Source organism: Anabrus simplex, chromosome 8 (assembly GCF_040414725.1).
Source record: "Anabrus simplex isolate iqAnaSimp1 chromosome 8, ASM4041472v1, whole genome shotgun sequence".
NCBI lineage: Eukaryota > Metazoa > Arthropoda > Insecta > Orthoptera > Tettigoniidae > Anabrus > Anabrus simplex.
The window spans coordinates 224,616,132-224,637,531 of NC_090272.1; the positions used below are offsets into that span (position 1 = coordinate 224,616,132).

At 37.2% G+C, this 21,400-nt stretch overlaps 1 protein-coding gene across 2 annotated transcripts in view; it reads left to right on the forward strand.

Moving 5' to 3' along the window:
• Window positions 1–21,400, forward strand: part of Mekk1 (mitogen-activated protein kinase kinase kinase 4) — a 258,470-nt gene that overhangs the window by 37,928 nt on the left and 199,142 nt on the right. For both annotated transcript variants that reach the window (XM_067152711.2, XM_067152712.2), the window contains exon 4: window positions 18,068–18,246. In XM_067152711.2, coding sequence (XP_067008812.2) covers window positions 18,068–18,246 — 179 coding nt within the window. The remainder of the gene's footprint in view (window positions 1–18,067; window positions 18,247–21,400) is intronic.

Genomic DNA, 21,400 nt, shown 5'->3' on the forward strand with positions numbered 1-21,400 from the left:
TGACTGGAAAAGTGAACAAATTAGAAAACCGATAGTATGGGGAGGATAGTATAAGATAATGGGACATAATTTTGCCCTGCATTTAGTGCGACAAGGAGTCGTGTTGCTTAATTTGAGGAAGTGTATGTATGGTGTTCAGTTTTCTGTAGTTGTCCCATGTTCCTGTAGAGAAGTACGAAGTAGTATAAAAAAGGGAAGGTCTACTCATATTCTGGCTTTCAGCTTTCTTGAATGGAATTTGCTTCAAGATATTTTGAATATATTGTTCATTGATCAATTCTCTAATAGATGATGCAAAAAATATATTACTTATAGTGTATCTTAATTATACCGACAAGAAATATCAGGGATGCTCTTCGTGTTATATAAAAATCAATGGTGCATTCGGATTGGTGTCAACATTTTTCTGTTTGAGAAAATGAGGTTACTTTGTTAGTTCTGTGTGCGTGATTCAAATTGACGAACTCGCTGTATTTTCTACAAGCTGCTGCCTGCTGTTGTGCTTCAGGGAAGGGAGGGGAAGTGGGTGTATTATAGATGGAGACAGAGATAATGCTCAGTGCGAATGCACAAGTTTCTTGTCGGTTTTGTGCAGTTACTTCCCAGTCCCAGTTTATTCTGCACAAATTGGCTACTAAGTTTGTGCCAGAAATTGGTGAGAATGGCTCCATTTCTATACACCGCCAACCTCATCATTCAACCTTCCTGTCCATTGGCAGTCGACTGTGTGAGAGAGGGGGGGAAGGAAATCCTCGTGTGACCATACTGTTACGGCCTCTCTACTACATCAAGATTTTTTCTTCTTACCGTCTGGCATCCGTCGCATTCTTCAGCTGCCATTTTCTCTCCATCTGCTTGCTCACCCAGCCGTTCACAAACTGGCCTGTTCCACTCCACTGTTGCTGCTCCGCTGTGACGTCACGCTACGTATTTTTCTTCGAGTAATTTCTGGACTCACTTCACCACCTATATAAGCGTGCTATTACTTTGTTTCTCCAGTCAGACATCGAGTGAAAATATCCCTCAGTGGAGAGAGCGGAACATTTCGCAGGTGGTTGGCCCATTGCGATGTTTTACATTTTTATTCTGTGAAAAGCTGCATTGAAAATCTTCAGACTGGGTGAGCAAATGTTATAACTTTTTCATCTTTTGTGTTTTCCATAAAGACTTGAACACTGAACGATTGATTATTCTGTGCCTTTATGGCTTTCATTCTAACAGAGTCCTTCAAACTGACATCTTAATTAATCTTCTACTTTACATGATAAACTATATCTGGACAAATGTTAGACGTGTTGCCACTTCCTGAACTTTTCTTGAGGCCGGAGTGGTCGCTCACTCTGCGAACTTATAGGGTTTAAGCAGCCTGGTAAAATCCTCCTCCCTTTTCTTCCCTTCTCAGTTTGTCTCCTTTTTTTTCATGGTCTTAAGTCATATATTTCTGTCTTGTAACGTGCTCTCTCTTACTCCCTTTTGGGTTTGATATTTCATTGTAAGTGTGGCCTTTAATCACTATTGTCAAATTGTATTAATACCTCCCCCTTCTTTCTTAATCAGTGTCATTTTTAAAAAGAAAAAGAAAAAGATATTTAAATAAAATATATACTAATTGTGATTTTCTGCCGAATACGGGTCTTGGGCTTTTGCAGAAACTTACTGGTGTTATTCGCAAGAATCTTTTTAATCAAGATCTGTCGCAATTTCATTTTGTTGTTAAAAGGGCTGAGCCCTTACTAAAATCTTTGTAATTCCTATTCTTGGATTGTTGCACTTTGCCTGTTCTAGTCATTTATGGTTGAAATATAACTTGTTTAAATTGATTCCCTTTTCTTTAATTTTGTTTGTTGTAAGCTCCCTCCCCTCTGTTCTCTCTTTTTTATTGACTCTGCACTTACCACGGACGGCCCTCTTGGTCGGCCCGCCGTCGTTCCACTGACTCTGCTGATTGATAAATGTCATGTTTAACACATCAGTTTTTTGTGTTGCCGTAACCTAACAAGATTTATGGTTTGGGGTATCAACCATATGCCCTTCCGCATTCTGACAAGTTCCCACCAGTGAAATGATACCTGCCTGCCTTAATCGCTGAACAGCTCAAATTGTATACTGTTTGATGATCCTTTGTGTCGTGGGTCAATCATTTTTCATTACCTGTGCTGTGATTTACATTGTTTTCGTCATTCCTATGAATATATCATTTATTGATACCACATACTATTTATTTTTGCCACAATACTGCACTCATTTCAACATCAGTTTAGTGTCAGTATTTGGGCCGGCATTATTGGTGACTATTTTACTTGGGCCACATGTCTGTCCTCCTCTCCTGAACAATAAGGAATGCTACTGTTCCTTGGTCGAATCACTGCTTGGATTATTGGAAGATGTTCCCCTGGGTATTTGGCAGCAAATGTGTGTCATGATGACGCTTCACTGCATTTCAATTGCTGTGTCACGCAACATTTAAATAATCATTATCCAGGGAGATGGGTAATGTGTGGTGGGCCAGTTAAATGGCCTCCATGCTCGGTTGATGTAACTCCCATGGACTAACTTCTTACTTAAAGATCAAAGTAGAAGGAGGGAATATTGAACATTTGCTGTAATCAAACCATTGGGCATATTGTTTCTTTTGTTCAGTATTTAATTCCTTGTGCAGTGTTGGGAGTAAAGGAACGCACTATCGTATGGTGGCAGCAATGCATCTTTGCGCATGTTAAATAATAAGGAATGTTGCTGAGACCAACGTTTGAGGGGAGAAACTATTGGGTGTATTCCTTGACTGACAAGTGTGTCTTAATTACAGTGTGTTCTTTTACTGTCTGTGTAATTACAGCTACTTAATGAACAAACTAACTGTGGATATTGCCTGCAAGAGACAACGACAATTCTGCACGATTCAAACGAAAAAACTTGTGTATTGAAGCAGAGCACGATCTCCGTGTCCGCCTGTTGTACACCCCACTTCCCTTCCCCTTCTTTCTTTGTAGCACAGCACCGGGCAGCAGCTTGTGCTCTGTCACAGCAAATACAGAAAGTTTGTCAATTTGAATCCCGCACACGGAAGTAACAAAGTAACCTCATTTTCTAGAAAAGAAAAATGTTCTCCACCAATCCAATTGCTCCATCATTCTTTATATAACACGAAGAGCATATTTAATTTTTTTGTCGGTATAATTTACATGCATCCTGTATAGAGAAGTAGGACCATGAGAAGGGACTTATAATAGGATTAACATGACGTGTCAGTTTGGGAAGAGGGAGCAGTAGAAATAGGAGATAAAGACAGAAAAACATGAAAACACAAAATGACAAGGATGGTCTCCACGTCTTTAAATAGACATGTTCTGTTCTTTTACATCCATTTCTTCTCAGCCCCCGATGAGCCTGTTCCTGCTTTCCAGCTCATCAGGAGGGCAGCCATCAACATTCTTTAAGGGGCCATCTCGACTGCTGTCTTAAGAGTGGGATAAGCACAATAAAAAAGGAAGAGACTTGGGTGATACCTCCACAGGTTAAGAATGAGGGACAGGAGTGTCAACAAGAGGGATGCAGCAGAATTTTGAGGCCACAGCAAAGCTAAAATTATGAGCCATAATTCAGTCCTGTTTCTCTTCTTCTCTTACATGTAGAACATGTTTTTTAGACCTAATTTTACATTTTCAGTTAGGAAACTCCGAGAGAATGGATTTTCAGTGTGCATCTGCAGGGAAGATGCAGTCAGCTGATGGTGTTCTTAAATATGACAGAATTTCAGAAGTGGTGCTACTTATTTTATCATTTTCATTCAGCATTTCTGAGACTATTTTAGCACGTTTACAAGGACGAGACCTCAATTCAGGTCAGTGCTTTCTGAAAACAATTTTGGAAAAGATTCGTATCCTTAAAATCTGCTTGGCAAGGCAAGTGCTTTGAACAAATATTAGTTCAGAGTTTCTGAAGAGGTCTAAGGCACCTACAATGAGGAATCCTGTGTTCTGAAGCCAAGATGAGTATGTTATTTTAATTTTTAAATAAATAAATAAATAAATAAATAAATAAATAAATAAATAAGAAAACATCATTTGTTAAATATTCTTGAAATGATGCAACTGATGAATCATGAGTTGCAACATGTCGCGAACACTTGTAAACAAATCTCATGATTTTTGACATTTGAAAGGAGGCACTTTTTTTGGTATTTTGCTTGTATGCCTACATACAGTACATATTTCTAGAAATCCCATAATATATTTTTAAAGTTCTGTTTAAATTTTTACTAAATTATAGCGCTGATTGAAACGTTCATTTGAATTTTAACATACTCAGTGCCAACGGGCACTTTTGTACTAAGCAATTCTGCCAACACTCGTTTTTTGACGTATCTCATCCATTTGGTAAATGTCCTAACCTCGATGGCAGAATGGGCAACGTAGACTATTATCAGTTATTGAAATCATTGAATACATTTGTAGGAAATAATCACTCGGTGATAACAATAAATTTTAATTTACTAAAAACATATTACTGGGGTATATGCTGTATATATTATGAGATTCCACAACTCCAGTAACGTTATTCCTTGGCAGTGTTCATCAAAGGTGCTTTAACTAACAAAGCTAGTTATAATCTGCTTAGAAGAAATTTCTGAAGGTAGTGTATTAAAATTCACTTTGAAATGTGTAATGTCCTCACCTCTCTGTGCCTCCTTTTGAAATATGGCATTTAAAAATTGGTTTCCTTTTGAAATATGGCATTTAAAAATTGGTTTCCATCATTTGGAATATGGCCCTGCTATTCTATTACCATAGCTTCAAATACGATGGGTTTATTCTCTCTAAAATTGATCAAATTATTATTAACAAATATATAGCGATTGGGAGATATCCCGGTGGCAATGATCACTCGCAGTAGTGTGATCAGCAGCAGCAACAACAAGCAATTCCATGGAAAGAAAATATTACAAGAAATACTACTAGTTTAACATCATCATATACTAATTCACACACAACTTAAGTATTTCCAGTGCTCAACACTGTGGCTTACAATACTGTAGGTTGAGTTTACTTAATATTACAACACAGTCATATACAAATTCACACGTACCTTAAATAATTCAGTTGCCTTAATACTACAGTTAACAGTTGATTGAGTGTTGCATTAAAATATGACACCATCACATGGAAATTTACACACACACAGTTTACAGAATGCTGGAGTCTATTCTTGAAGCATGTTACATTTTTGGGAAAAGGCTCTAAGACAGCTGCAGATAATGCATTCCAATCATCAGTTCTCCAATTTACAAACAAATATTTACCATGGTTTTCTGCAGTATATCTTTCACTTTATGCGGATGATCTGTCCTGCTTTTGTAACAGCGCTTTTCTACTCGACTGTTCAGCCCTCTCGAAGCTGGCTTATTCGAGTAGGCATTATACATGGCACATAATTGTGTCCGTTTCCTTTTAGCCCCTCTGTAGATCAGTGGCTGGCAAAGATAGTCAGATTTTTGAAGAGCGATTAGTCCATTCAGCACTCTTATGTCGGTGGTAAAAGAGATTTAGTGCGACATTTGGTGTTTACAAGTTGCAAGTGACAACTCTCATGATTGGTCCGTATTGAAACCGACTATAAGCAAAATTATCACAAAAATAATTTATCACCACGTATTCAATACATGCCATGTGTTACGTGGTTGAAATTTACATAATGCTGTATAAACTTCTCAGGGACATGTTTCACCCCCATCAGCCTGTAGGCCAACCTTAAGGCCAAATGTCTGAAACCTTGGCTATCCATACATGGTTTACAATAAAAGTTCTATTACACTTTAAAAACCTCTTAAAATTAATATGGTACAGTTATACTATAAACAGATGCCACATTACACACTATGAGTATCGGGAATTGGTGGTATCTTGTACACATGAAAATTAAAAACTTATTAGTGCTGTTCATTCTAGATTCTAAAAATGTCCAAAGCTAAAATGGATCCTCTTCATGATAACTTGCAGACCATTGGGATAGCAACAGTCTTGAATAAAGAGTATACTCTTCCTTAGGTACATATGACCCAAATGTTCAATGTACCTGATCGTGATAAAATCAGTGTCAATTACAAACAACAGCTGGATGTTTAACAATAAAATGTTGTAATTATAAAAATATATGATCATATCTGAGGTAATCAGTCTCCCAGGCAGCTGCTGCATGACTGTCAGATCTACCTAGCACAACCTTGATGAACAATATCCCTCTCTAAGGCTAATAATCACATCAACAACAATGTACTAGATACAATCAATTCTCGATACTCATACTGTGTAATGTGGCATCTTTTAATAGTATAATTGTAGCATATTCATTTTAAGATGTCTTTAATGTGTAATAGAACTTTCATTGTAAACCATGTATGGGTAGACAAGGTTTCAGACATTGGCCTTAAGGTTGGCCTACAGGCTGATGGGGGTGAAACATGTCTCTGAGAAGTTTATATAGCATTATGTAAATTTCACCCACATGACACGTGGCATGTATTGAATGTGGCATGTGGTGATAATAAATAAATTATTTTTGTGATAATTTTGCTTATTTGGTGTTTACTCGACAGCCGTAGATCATCCAACAGAGATCTCTTTGCTAGAGTAAAACGAAACATCTAACTTGACGTGAAGACATCCTAAATTGTACTGAATCAATATGCCTACTCACAGTAGCTAAGGCCATATGATTCAAATTATTCTTCTTCTTTCGAATGGGCCACCTGAGGACTCCGATGTTCAACTTTTCCGCTTAGAGAGAGAGGGACTTTGTTTGTCCATTACTCATGTATTCTCTGGCTGGTTTTTTACAAGGTGGTCTGTCCTGAAACCTTTTGCTTGATTATTTTTCTGAGAGATGCTTGGTTTCTGATGTCGTTTTAAGGTACTCCCATTTTCTTTCTTCACTTCTGTTGGCCATGGTGTCCGTCTTTCTGTTCTAGTAGTTGAGAAGCCAGTAGATCATCCTAATTGAGTTCATCCTCACGACATATCCACAGAATATCAGACGCCTCTTCCTGGCTATGTCTGTTATTTTTTCAGTATACCTGTATAGCTCCTGATTTGGTCGCCTTCTGTACTCGCCATCTGCTTTGATCGGTCCTAGTATCTTTCTCAAGATTTTCTTTCCTGGACCTTCAGTTTGTTCAACAATCCTTTCCTGTCCAGTATCAAGCATTTTGTGGTGTATAGGGCTTTTGGGCAGATAACTGTCTGGTAAAGCCCCGGTTTAGTGTTATGAGACATTTCTTGTTATAAATGTTCTTGGTCAGTGGATATGCTAACTCTAGTTTGTTAATCCGGGTTATTAGTGCTACTCTTCTGACATATTGGGTTCCAACCATTCTTCCAGGTACTTAAATCTGTTGACTTTCTCAATCTGGCCCTGTTCCAGCTGTAGTTTGCTGGGAGTATCACTGATGTTTGGAGGAGGAGGAGCCAGCTGAATGTTACCTAAAGCTCCAAATAGGTGTCTTATATTTTGTGTGTTTCATCTGTAACCCTAAATATGATTTAGATTGTATCTAATGTATACAGCCATCTGGTAAACGTAGTAGTGGAAGGAAAGTAAACTTAATGACAAAGATAAAAAGCATTAAAATCTTTGTAAAAGGTAGTAAGAAAACTGTATGTAGTATTAAACAGATTTGAGAACCAAATCAACAATTTCTGGGTCCCTTATCTCCAAAACAGGAAACAGGGAATTTCAGGTGCACAATATTTATAACAGAACTACACTTAATAAACCACTGGCATGCACAGTATTTCCATCATTTTCTTCTTCTTCTTCTTCTTGCGTTCCGACCTTCTAAGCACCACATCGCAATTTCAATTCTTCCTCCTTAGTTGTTTTTTCCTTTTCTTCAAGTATTATTTCATTGTTTCACTGTGTTTCCATCAGTTTGTTTTTTATTATGATTATTTTTTTCATGAAAGTTTGTGTTCCGTTCAGCTTACCCTAAGGAAATTCCCATGATTTGCCACTGCACTGGAAGTACACAGGGCTTTTGACCATGATGTCCAAGCCCATAGGATTAAGGAGAGCTCCTTTTTGCTTTCTAACTGTTCATCATATCATCAATTTTGGTAAAGAAGATTGTTATTTTGCTTGCATTTCATATTGATAGGTAAATATTTGTGTCACTGGCCTACTAAGTAATGGAGTGAGAATGTTTACATTGTGCCTGGAGGCTGACCTTGGAGGAATGCAGATGTAATGCTATCTTGTGTATAGGTTATACCGGCAGCATAAAAGTATCTGTGTATTCAGGGGTTCTTGTTCTTATTTCTAACTTGTTCTTCTGGAAAATGCTTCATCCTTGTTCACCAGTTAATGAAGCCTAAATTTTATCTGGTTTGATAGTGTTTTCTTTATTGTTGTAAGTGTAAATTTGGAACATGTGGCCAGCTTTGTGTCAGCCAGCATATACTGTTTTCTTCCAAAAGTTAAATGTATCCTTTTCTGTTAAAAATCTACTCATCATGTATTTACTAAAGATATCCATAACCTTATCTCACCCATTGTATTATCTGCATCATGGCTTTCTGGGATCTTAACCTAAAATTATTTCATTCATCCTAATTTATATTATGGTGGTTGGATGGATTCTGTACAACTAACAACAAAACATGACTTGACAGCAGACTTGTTAAAGATGCCAGTATATTACAACTTGCAAATCTTCAGAACAAACAAAATATTTAATCTATTTGTGGGATAATCTGTGTAAATAAGAGAAGTGGCAAAAATGACTGCTCATTGACCAGCCAGTTTTAAACTAAGGGGCATTTGGTTGGGGAATTACAGTACACCATAGTTAGTACTTAAATATCCAACTCGTTGGCTGAAGGTCAGCGTACTGGCCCTTGGTGCAGAGGGTCCCGGGTTCGATTCCCGGCCGGGTCGGGGATTTAAACCTTAATTGGTTAATTCCAATGGCACGGGGGCTGGGTGTATGTGTTGTCTTCGTCATCATTTCATCCTCATCACGATGCGCAGGTCGCCTACGAGCATCAAATAAAAAGACCTGCACCTGGCGAGCCAAACCCATCCTGGGATATCCCGGCACTAAAAGTCATATAACATTTAATTTCAGTACTTAAATTATATATAGACATTTTTGTACTCTTTGGTTGCTGTGATGCGACATTAAAATATCAGCTCCTCATAAATTTGGTTCCTCTTTTAAACTGTGTCTCTGGGACTGGGTGCTATATAGCAGACCATTTTTTTTTAGTGTTTATGAAGTTTGTGTGATAACCATAGAAGAGTAACCACGGTAAATAACTTCGTTTACACGGTTACTATGTCATAGGTTCCAAAGCTGCTGAAGAATTAAAAAAAAATTTGTTTATTTCAATGAAGATACTAGTGTATTACCACGTTTTATTTTTGTTCTGATTAATTGTTAAAATCATTTTGCTTGCAAATTAGCTAGGTAAGCTGATAACCTGCCAGCTTTAAATGTAAAAATATCAAAGGAAAAAGAAAAAATACAAGAGTGATTTAAATGTTGGTGGGAGAAGGCTATGTTAATGGACTGATCAGATGTCAATCAATCAATACTGATCTGCATTTAGGGCAGTCGCCCAGGTGGCAGATTCCCTATCTGTTGCTTTCCTAGCCTTTTCCTAAATAATTTCAAAGAAATTGGAAATTTATTGAACATCTCCCTTGGTAAGTTATTCCAATCCCTAACTCCCCTTCCTATAAATGAATATTTGCCCCAGTTTGTCCTCTTGAATTCCAACTTTATCTTCATATTGTGATCTTTCCTACTTTTATAAACGCCATTCAAACTTATTCGTCTACTAATGTCATTCCACGCCATCTCTCCGCTGACAGCTCGGAACATACCACTTACATGTTACAAACTTCATATTTGGTCCGTATTGAAAATATACATCAATTTAAGATTATAAAATTTTATTAGTCAACCTATTCAATACAAATGATATTTGCAGAGTTAGAACTTACATCCTATTAAACTAAGGTCTAAAGGGACATGTTTCGCCCTTTAAAAGGGCATCATCAGCCTTTGTACACTCATGCTAAAGATAAAAATCAGGATCCTGATTGTCAATAAGAGAAAAAATATTAAAAAATATAAAAAATGAGAATAAAAATTAGAATGAATATTATACAATATGTGCAATCATGAGTTCTTAAATGACAATTGACAATTAAAATATCATTTAAAATGTTTGCGAAGAAATGGGAGTTGGTAACGATAATTACATCAGCAATCTTAAAATGATCTTATAAAACTGAACAAACTAGGCCTTAATCAAGTGAATAATAAGAAAGTCTATGGCTAAAGTTGCCGTATCAAGGTTCGTGAAATTCGGCTGGAAGCAACCTGATTTTAAATGTAGAACAAATGGTTAGTAGAATCCTATAGCCACTCAAGACAACATAAAACTTCTCTCGTTGAAAAGTCGTAATGAAACTGTAGTATGGCACTTGTAGATTATAAAGTTGTGTCCAATCAATCCATTAATTTCATATTTTACGAAGTGAGATCGCGGTCTCAGTATTTTTGTTGAAGGAGCTGTGAGAAGTTAATTAATAAGTGCCGCTGTACAGATTTTGTCAGCTCGTATACCGATGGTTAAATGGGAACATTCTTGCGTGTTGGCTGTAGTTTTGAATGTGGATTGACTATTGAAGAAATATAGTGCAGAATGTTCTCGGTTTTTTTCGGTATGAACTAGTTACACTAGTAATGTCAATCCACATTCAAAACTACAGCCAACACGTAAGAATGTTCCCATTTAACCATCGGTATACGAGCTGACAAAATCTGTACAGCGGCACTTATTAATTAACTTCTCACAGCTCCTTCAACAAAAATACTGAGACCGCGATCTCACTTCGTAAAATATGAAATTAATGGATTGATTGGACACAACTTTATAATCTACAAGTGCCATACTACAGTTTCATTACGACTTTTCAACGAGAGAAGTTTTATGTTGTCTTGAGTGGCTATAGGATTCTACTAACCATTTGTTCTACATTTAAAATCAGGTTGCTTCCAGCCGAATTTCACGAACCTTGATACGGCAACTTTAGCCATAGACTTTCTTATTATTCACTTGATTAAGGCCTAGTTTGTTCAGTTTTATAAGATCATTTTAAGATTGCTGATGTAATTATCGTTACCAACTCCCATTTCTTCGCAAACATTTTAAATGATATTTTAATTGTCAATTGTCATTTAAGAACTCATGATTGCACATATTGTATAATATTCATTCTAATTTTTATTCTCATTTTTTATATTTTTTAATATTTTTTCTCTTATTGACAATCAGGATCCTGATTTTTATCTTTAGCATGAGTGTACAAAGGCTGATGATGCCCTTTTAAAGGGCGAAACATGTCCCTTTAGACCTTAGTTTAATAGGATGTAAGTCCTAACTTTGCAAATATCATTTGTATTGAATAGGTTGACTAATAAAATTTTATAATCTTAAATTGACATACCACTTAGTCGAGCAGCTCTTCTTCTTTCTCTGAGTTCTTCCCAACCCAAACATTGCAACATTTTTGTAACGCTACTCTTTTGTCGGAAATCACCAAGAACAAATCGAGCTGCTTTTCTTTGGATTTTTTCCAGTTCTTGAATCAGGTAATCCTGGTGAGGGTCCCATACACTGGAACCATACTCTAGTTGGGGTCTTACCAGAGACTTATATGCCCTCTCCTTTACACCCTTACTGCAACCCCTAAACACCCTCATAACCATGTGCAGAGATCTGTACCCTTTATTTACAATCCCATTTATGTGATTACCCCAATGAAGATCTTTCCTTATATTAACACCTAGATACTTACAATGATCCCCAAAAGGAACTTTCACCCCATCAACGCAGTAATTAAAACTGAGAGGACTTTTCCTATTTGTGAAACTCACAACCTGACTTTTAACCCCATTTATCAACATACCATTGCCTCCAGTCCATCTCACAACATTTTCAAGGTTATGTTGCAGTTGCTCACAATCTTGTAACTTATTTATCACCCTATAGAGAATAACATCATCCTCAAAAAGCCTTACCTCTGATTCCACTCCTTTACTCATATCATTTATATATATAAGAAAACATAAAGGTCCAATAATACTGCCTTGAAGAATTCCCCTCTTAATTATTACAGGGTCAGATAAAGCTTCACCTACTCTAATTCTCTGAGATCTATTTTCTAGAAATATAGCAACCCATTCAGTCACTCTTTTGTCTAGTCCAATTGCACTCATTTTTTCCCAGTAGTCTCCCATGATCCACCCTATCAAATGCTTTAGACAGGTCAATCGCGATACAGTCCATTTGACCTCCAGAATCCAAGATATCTGCTATATCTTGCTGGAATCCTACAAGTTGAGCTTCAGTGGAATAACCTTTCCTAAAACCGAATTGCCTTCTATCGAACCAGTTATTAATTTCACAAACATGTCTAATATAATCAGAAAGAATGCCTTCCCAAAGCTTACATACAATGCATGTCAAACTTACTGGCCTGTAATTTTCAGCTTTATGTCTATCACCCTTTCCTTTATACACAGGGGCTACTATAGCAACTCTCCATTCATCTGGTATAGCTCCTCCGACCAAACAATAATCAAATAAGTACTTCAGATATGGTACTATATCCCAACCCATTGTCTTTAGTATATCCCCAGAAATCTGATCAATTCCAGCCGCTTTTCTAGTTTTCAACTTTTGTAATTTGTTGTAAATGTCATTGTTATCATATGTAAATTTTATTACTTCTTTGGCCTTAGTCTCCTCCTCTATCTCGACATTATCCTTGTCGAATTGGGACATTGAACATTAGATCAGTCATGACGGGAGAAATTGAACAGCTATACTGAAAGTTAACTCAAGAGCTGAGCTCGTCCCCTGTTCCCCCTTCCCATCTTGGATGTCCTTCTCCGCCACAGCCAGCTTATTATTAATGTTGAGCATCTATGTGACAAGTAATTAATTCTCAAATAGTGTAGCATAAAAAGAAATCACTTCCTTTCTTATAGTTGTACTTTGATTACGCACCATACCTATTAATTCCTTTATTGGTCATGTAAAACCTTCACATTACTGGCGAATACCAAGGCGAGAGAAGCAAGGTTTATTTTTATTTCATAATGCTATTTGTGTGAGGCACATGGGGACTTATAACGAAAAGTATGACGACATAAGTATACGATTCCTCTCTCGTGCAACGACTGTCAGTGGCAGTTTCTCACAGTTCAGCCAGCTGAAAACCCACCTATGAGTGAGATTGCAAAATACAGTGTTTCCAATAATTTTGTAAATATTGTAGTCTCTTCAGTCGGAAGGTAAAAAGGAACTCCTGATCCCCTCATGACAATATTTCTGTAGATAGAGGGCAGTTACAAAAATAAAGTACAAATGATTATTATTATTATTATTATTATTATTATTTTTATTTCGAGTAAGCTAAGGATCCTATACTCATACCATGTTAAGGTCCTTCCTGCTTTGCTTACGGCGAGTGCATAGTTCGAACTGAACCGACACATGGGCCTACTGATGAACAATCAAACGATCAAACGTTTTCTGTCACATAAATCTGGCTAGCAGCTTAGTTGAGTTACGTCTTGTTTCACTTTCCTTATGCTTTTTTACGTAATTCAGAAACTAAATTTTCAGCGACTTTAGGGAGACATATCGTCAGAAACCCTCATGACATATATAAACAACCATAGGCCAGCATATACGATATAGTACCACAAGAAAACATACAAATTCTTTTAAATTCCGCGTGAGCCATGTAAATGTATAAACGCTGGTCAGCTGGGCAGCTTTTTCACCACTTCTTTCACAGACCACAGCAGATTTTCATCTCGCAGTTTACTGTAAACGTTCATAACAATTTATTCAGGCTTCATACTTAATTCCCCCTTTTTTTATTAGCTTTAAAGTATTTCACTTGCGACTCAAGCGTCACAGCATCACCCACGTGTTGCTTGCGGCTGGAAGCCATTATGAATATTGAGCGTGCTATTGCAACCATTACTGCCAACAATTTTCTTGGATTCATCTTCAGCGCCATAAAAATTATGCAAACTCTACAGCAATGGAATGAACTTGAAAAAAGCTTAAAAGTACACAATGCAATAAGATATCAAACTCATGTTAAATAAGTATTTATTTTGTTACATACACCACCAAGAACAATAACTATTCACAGCCGTTTACTTATGAAATATAAGTGTTGGTAGTGAACCCGAATAACATACAACATGTGAAATATTTTCCATATTTTTACAGCGCAAACATTTTAAATTGGTCAACTCAGTTCACCAGAATATCTAATGAAACTGAGAGAAGCTCCTGACTGCAGCAACAAGCAACTAACATAGGAACTATTTACCGCTGTAGAAACCTCTTCACTGACCAGAAGTCTGCCTAACATCAAAGGGACCGCTTAGGTCTTGAGTTGACTCTCAGTATAGAAGCACTGCTTGACTCGTAAGAAAGTATTGTGACAGCAATCCAAGAAACAAGAATGCCAAAATGGGACATGAAGATCAGAGATCAGTACACACTTTTTAATAGCAATGGGATATGTTCAAACTGGACTTCAGGAGTAGGATTTACTCTTCACAATAAGATCCTGTTTGCTGTTGGTGAATAGATATCGATAAATGATCGCCTTTGTACGTTAATACAGAAAACCTCAGCATATAAGAATCTGCATCGTTAATTGTCATGCTCCTTCAGAAAACGTGGATGATGAGGTGATAAATGAATTTTACACAGAGTTAGAAAATGTCAGACATATTACCAAAACACTCCATCTGTCCAGTTCTGGGTGGTTTCAATGCGCAGGCTGGGAGAGAAAAAGACTATCACCCTACCAGAGGTCCAGAAAGTTTACATGAAAAAAAAAGTAATGAAAACAGTGTCCAGCAGCTATCGCTGTTAATAAAAGTATGATCCTGAGCAGCATCTATGTTCCACGTAAAGAGATGCAGAAAATTACATGGATATCTGGAATTCACCTGATAGTGAGATGAGAAATCACATTGACCATATACTAGTAAATAGCAGATGTGTTGAACATGTGTGAACCTTGCACATAGGTGAAATTAATTTAAATTGTCTTTTGGTATTTCTGAAGCAGCATCTTAAATTAGACCTTATTTTTGCACAGTTTTAGTCTCTATCAATATATATTCAAAACATAAGCATAGCAGAATTAGAGCATAGTTTTTAAGTTTTTAATTTAACAGTTAGTTTTTAGAAAATTGTAAAATATGTCATTTTTATGACTGCTCTGTTTTTATGATGATTTTTCAAGATTTTTATCACCAATCAGTCATCAGTGATCTGAATTTAGTGCTGTTGCCCAAGTGGCAGATTCCCTATCAATTGCTTGCCTAGCTTTTTCTTAAATATTTTCAAAGAACTTGGACATTTATTGAACAATTTCCTTGATAATTTATTCTAACCCCTTACTCCTCTCCTTATAAATGAATATTTGTCCCAATTTGTCCTCTTTTAATTGCAACTTTAAATTCATATTATGATCTTTCCTACTTTTAAAAGCTCCACACACGTTTATTCATCTGTTTAGGCGTTCCACGCCAACTCTCCACTGACAGCTCGAAACACACCACATATTACAATTGACAAATTTCATTGTAATGGTCTGTACTGATATAATTTGATTAAGAACTTTATTTTATTTAAAGTATCCACCTAATCAATACACATCACTTCATAAGTGAAAAACACATGCAATTTCAATGTCCAAGTGTAAAACGGTATTATCTGTTCTTAAGTTCATAATCAATACACCACATAGTCGATCACCATAGTAGCATGCATACATAACAATATCTTATAGCTGAAGGTCTACATTATAGACTGAAACATGTACTTTTTGTATTTCATTTGTAGTATTGTATGGAATGGGTGGAACAAGATACTATTTTCCAGTAAAGGAAAAACATTTTTGTGAATTGATGAAGAATGTTGAGAGAAGGTGAATGCAATAATAAAGATAATGGAATGGGTAAAGTACCCTTCAGAAGATGCACGGATGGCATATGTAGAAGTAAGATGGATGAAAGATTGGCTTTTCAGAAGGAAAAAAAAAGGGAACACTGAAAGACCTTACTGATGGTTGGTGAAGAATCAAGATCTTCATCGCATGCCTTCTTCCATTTAACATAGGTGGTGAGAGGCATTTATAGACAGTAGATGTTAATATTAATGCATGAAGATGGTGAGGTGGTCACCTCCAATGGTACAAACTGAGCTATAATAAATAATTTCGTGTGGCTATTTCTAGCAGAGTGCAGCCCTTCTAAGGCAGACCCTCCGATGAGGGTGTAGGTAACTGCGTGTTATTGTGGTGGAGGATAGTGTTATGTGTGGTGTGTGAGTTGCAGGGATGTTGGGGACAGAACAAACACCCAGCCCCTGGGCTGTTGGAATTAACCAATGAAGGTTAAAATCTCTGACCTGGCTGGGAATCAAACCTGGGACCCTCTGAACCGAAGGCCAGTACGCTGACCATTCAGCCAACGAGTCAGACAGAAACTGAGCTGATTGGAAGATACTTTGAGAAAGTTCTGAGTGTTGACTTCCTTTCAGAGGCAAGCTTCAGGGACTGAATTGGATGCTCAGAGACAAGACAGTAGTTCTGTTGTCATGAGATACTGCAGGCACATAATGCTCTGTAATCTGTTTCCATTCCTTCACAATATCACAGTATTCACACTTCTATTAACAGACTCACTCTTGTTTGTTACTTTTGACTTTTTAGCTGGTGAAAAAAAAGTAAAGTCATCAACTCCTCATATATTAGGCCTGTAGGTCCCTCTCTGGATCAGTGGTAGAGTGTCAGCCTCTGGATTTCAAGATAGCTGGTTCATACCTGGCAGGTTTTTGAAGGGTGAAAGGAGCCCGTTTGGCACTCGAGTCGTATGATGTTGGTATGTAAAAGTTCTGTGACGACACATTTTGTATTTACTTAAAAAAAATTAAAAAGCCACAGATTACACAACATATTTTTGTTTTCTTTGCCATACAATGGAGTACGGACATCAAAATTGACTCGCAGGCAGCTATAAATGGCATCAAATAAAAAATACCTGCATGTGCTAGGTGAGGGTTATTATTATTATTATTATTATTATTATTATTATTATTATTATTATTATTATTATTATTATTATTATTATTGCACCGTGCATATTCATTGAAACACGACAATAACATACACATTTTATGTTTTTTCAATTTTTTTTGCACTTATTCATTATTACTGATTTTCAATCTCAATAGGAAATATGTCCTTCTTGCTGTCCTATAAGTCACATAATATTTCATCATATTTTTGTGAAACAGTCAAATTTTTCCCACTTAAAAAAAAGTGAGATTAATGTCAGGATGGTTCTCTGGCCACTCTTGCACACAAATATTATCACATGCTTGGGAGTTGCTGAGGCCCTACTTATATAACGTGGCCATACATCGGACATGTTCTGCCCTTATTCTGTTCAGCCTTTCTCCTTAATCCAGGTGCAGGTAGAACCGTTGTTTTGTCTAGGATGGTACGATGCTTTATGAGTGTAGCCTTCCACATTCTTCCTTTGAAGTTATCCCTGTGATTGAGCCGGACTAGTTTCCAGGATTTGAGACAGTTCGGGGGAGGGGAGATCATCCTCATGGATTGGGAGATAGTGTGGGGAATTGGGATGGTGTAATTTTCTCTATTCCCAATTATGTAGGATACTATATTAAGCTAATGGTATTGAACAGGTGGACCCTTCTCTACCCTTTGATTGTAGATTTTGGCCATGTGTGTGGTACCTGGGTGGGGATATTTGTTGTCTTGTAATTATTTTAAAATCAAATAGAGATTGAGAATAATTAAGGATTTTTTATCTTCAGTGTCTTCTTCTATTTGCTATAGGCACAATGAAGATTTGGTTGCAGATACATTTAAAATATAATGTAATAAATTCTTCTCACAAAATTCATGTGATATGTCTTTATTAATACAGATCCATCACTAAGGGAGAACAGCAAGCGAAACAAGCGCTCCATGAAGCTGTTACGGGAGTCTGAGAGGGACATTAAGTTGGACTATGCTAACGTGAGGTACAGCATGCCACCTATGTTGGAGCAGGATGACGACAGATCGGAGAGTATGCCACTAATTGTTCCGCAACCTGCCATTAAGGTAATTCACTTTCAGAAAACTAGCTCTTGATTTTTGTAATAGCTGTTTTGATTATCTGCAAAATGAGGTCAGTATATGAAGTCAGTATATGAAGATGTGAAGATTGTCCTTGTCTACTCATTCTGTTGCTCCCTTTCCCTAACCTTACGTGCTATTGTTGTGTTTATCCTATTATGCATCCCTTTCATGTTCCTGTATTTCTGTATATTACTTGATAATTTGAATGTATAAGCAATGGAATTGGAACAAATAAGACCAATGCAGCCCAGCATTTGACCTCTAGTAAAGTGATTAGTATTCATGTCTTGTGGAATTTAAATATGTATTTAAAATATTTTACAATGAACAAAGGCTAATATTGAAGTCACACATTCAGATTCAAATTAAAAGTGACAGAATATGCTGAAAAACACATGAACAGAGATGTCTGTACAAGTTTACAGCAAACAAAAAGAATATAAGGAGGTATAAATAAATTGAAGTTCTTCACACACATTAGATAATCAGAGAGAGTATTTTGAGATGCAAAGATATTACATTTTGGAAGCAGGAAGTGAATTATTTGAGTATGTTACAGAGTTACTTAACCTTACTATTGGCACATTATGGGAAATGTTACTCTTAAAACCTTCTGATTGAGCAAGAAGGAAAGGAATTAACACTAAACAATTTAAAGGGAACATACGGGTGATCTCTTTGGGTAGAGTGCGTGTCAACTTCATATCCATACTGACAGTATCAGTTGCACAATATAAATGTTTAATAGAGGCCTCCCATTCAGTACATTATTAATATCGTAATTAAACATTTATATTGTTATGTACAGTAGATTGCATGTGGCTATGGAGCCAAGCTCTGCACTCGGGAGATGAGGCGGTTTGAACCCCACCATTGGCTGTCCTGAGCATTGTTTTCTGAGGTTTCCCGTTTTCACTTCCGCTAAGTGCTGCAGCAGATCCTGTTCACAGACCACAGCCGATTCCTTCCACCTCACCCAATTTCTCATTGCTTTCATCTTCATTAGCTCCTCAACTGAAGTTGGCGTCAGGAAGGGCATTCAGCCGTAAAACATGCCATAAATTTCATCTAACCTCATCCCTGAACGCTGATCAGAAAATGGGACTAAGTGCCACCTGCAACTTTAAGAGGAGGGAAAACATTACTAAGAGGATTCTCCACCTTTGTATAAGGATTCTACATATAAGGGTGGGTCAAATGAAAATTCAACAGGGGCCGCACAATGATATCAGCAAGGTTTATTTAAAAAATAATCTCCAAAGTTACAATAGCACTTGTCCCATCGCTTCATCAAGCGGGTGAATACCTTGTTTGTAGAACTCCTTTGACTGAGATTGCAACTAGTTGTGAACACTCTTCATGATGTCATTGTCTAAGTAGAGGGACCGACCCTTCACTGCTTTTTCAACAGACCAAACATATGGAAGTTGCATGTTGATAGATCAGGCCTATACAGTAGGTGTTTGAGGATGGTTGTCTATTTGTACTTCTCATAACTCCACCCCTCGCCCCCACTATTCACTCCGGACATCACCTGGAGTAGTTTTGCTGCTTGTCAACCTGTGGCTACATACTGCAGCTGTTGCACAGGACATGTTGGCGATTTTTGGGTGGATAGTGTTGGAACACCTGCTGTAGAGCCCTGATCTATTGCCCTATGACTTCCATATCTTTGATCCATCAAAAAAGGCGTTGAAGGTCCCAGTGCTTCTACTTGGAAAATTAAGTTGTGCACAATGTTTGTAACTGGTTCCAATCTCAGCCAGAGATGTTCTAGGAGCAGAGTGAAACAGTGCGGCAAGTACTTGTGTAACTTTAGAGATTACTTTTGAAATAAACTTTGATGATGTCATTCTGTGGACCTTGTTCTAGTTTTTTGATCCACCCTTATACATTCGTCTGGATCATACTGCTGCATGGCTCAGAAACCTGGACTTTTATCTTCTACCACTTTTCCCACACATTGTGCGGATGTGGGGGCAAACTATGACCCTCACTTGGACTTGGCGCTGTTTTTACCGCTGAAAGCTTTTTGTGATTCCAACCCCATGTGGGTGGATATAGTCACTATTATGTGTTTCTGTGGTGTGTTTTGTTGTATGTATGAAGAGGAGAGTTTTGTGACAACTACAAATACCCAGTCTTCCAAGTCAGAGGAATTAACCAGATGTTATTAAAATTCCTGACCTGACCCGGAAATTAAACGTGGGACCCTCTGAACCGAAGGCCTCGACGCTGATCATTCAGCTGATGAACTGGATGCCTCAGAAACCTGGACAGCAAATAAGAATGATATCAAATTCCTAGAAGCTTTTAAAATGTGATGTTTCTACAACTTGCTTCAAGTTACTTGGACAGAGAAGATGACAAATTCTGAGGTTTTGGTAGAGTTAGGTGAGAGATCTTTCCTCAAATAAATTTCCAAACAATTTCTTTCCTGGTTAGGTCACACTGTATACTGTTTTCCATTAACGAGAACCATTGCTAGGTAACAGCCTTCAGAATTTATTCAGAAAACATATCTTAGAAGACATTCGAGTGGAAACCTATGAAGCAATGAAAAGAATAGCCATCAGTTGGATGGCATGGAACAATTTCTTGGCAACAGACCAGTCCTTGGACAGAAAACCTGATGACATTGATGATTGTGAAATTTCAGAAAGAAAGAAAGAAAGAAAGAAAGAAAGAAAGAAAGAAAGAAAGAAAGAAAGAAAAATAAGTATGATTTAAAAACATTCAAGCTTTTTAGGCCGTTTCAATCAAGAAATTACCAGTGTTTCACCCCAGTGTAGCAGTGGGCTCATCAGTTGGATTGCCTCACATTTCCAAGCCGCTGGTGGCTAGTCTGCCATTGAGACAGCACTGTAAACCACCTCTGAATTATGATTTGCTACTGCGTTTGGTAATGTGGATCAAATCCCTTTACCATCACAAGTAAAAGAATTAAAAGTTTTCATCATGTACAACTAGTTTTGGGAAACTGTAATTTTGATGCTAAATATATGGGAGAAAATTACCATTCAGCTTAATTTCCAAAACAGAAATTGCCCAGGGTCATTAAATCCAAATTTAGAAGAATGGTTGGCAATAATACGCATACAATCTAGTGTACATGGTTGGAAGAAAACAACCTGGC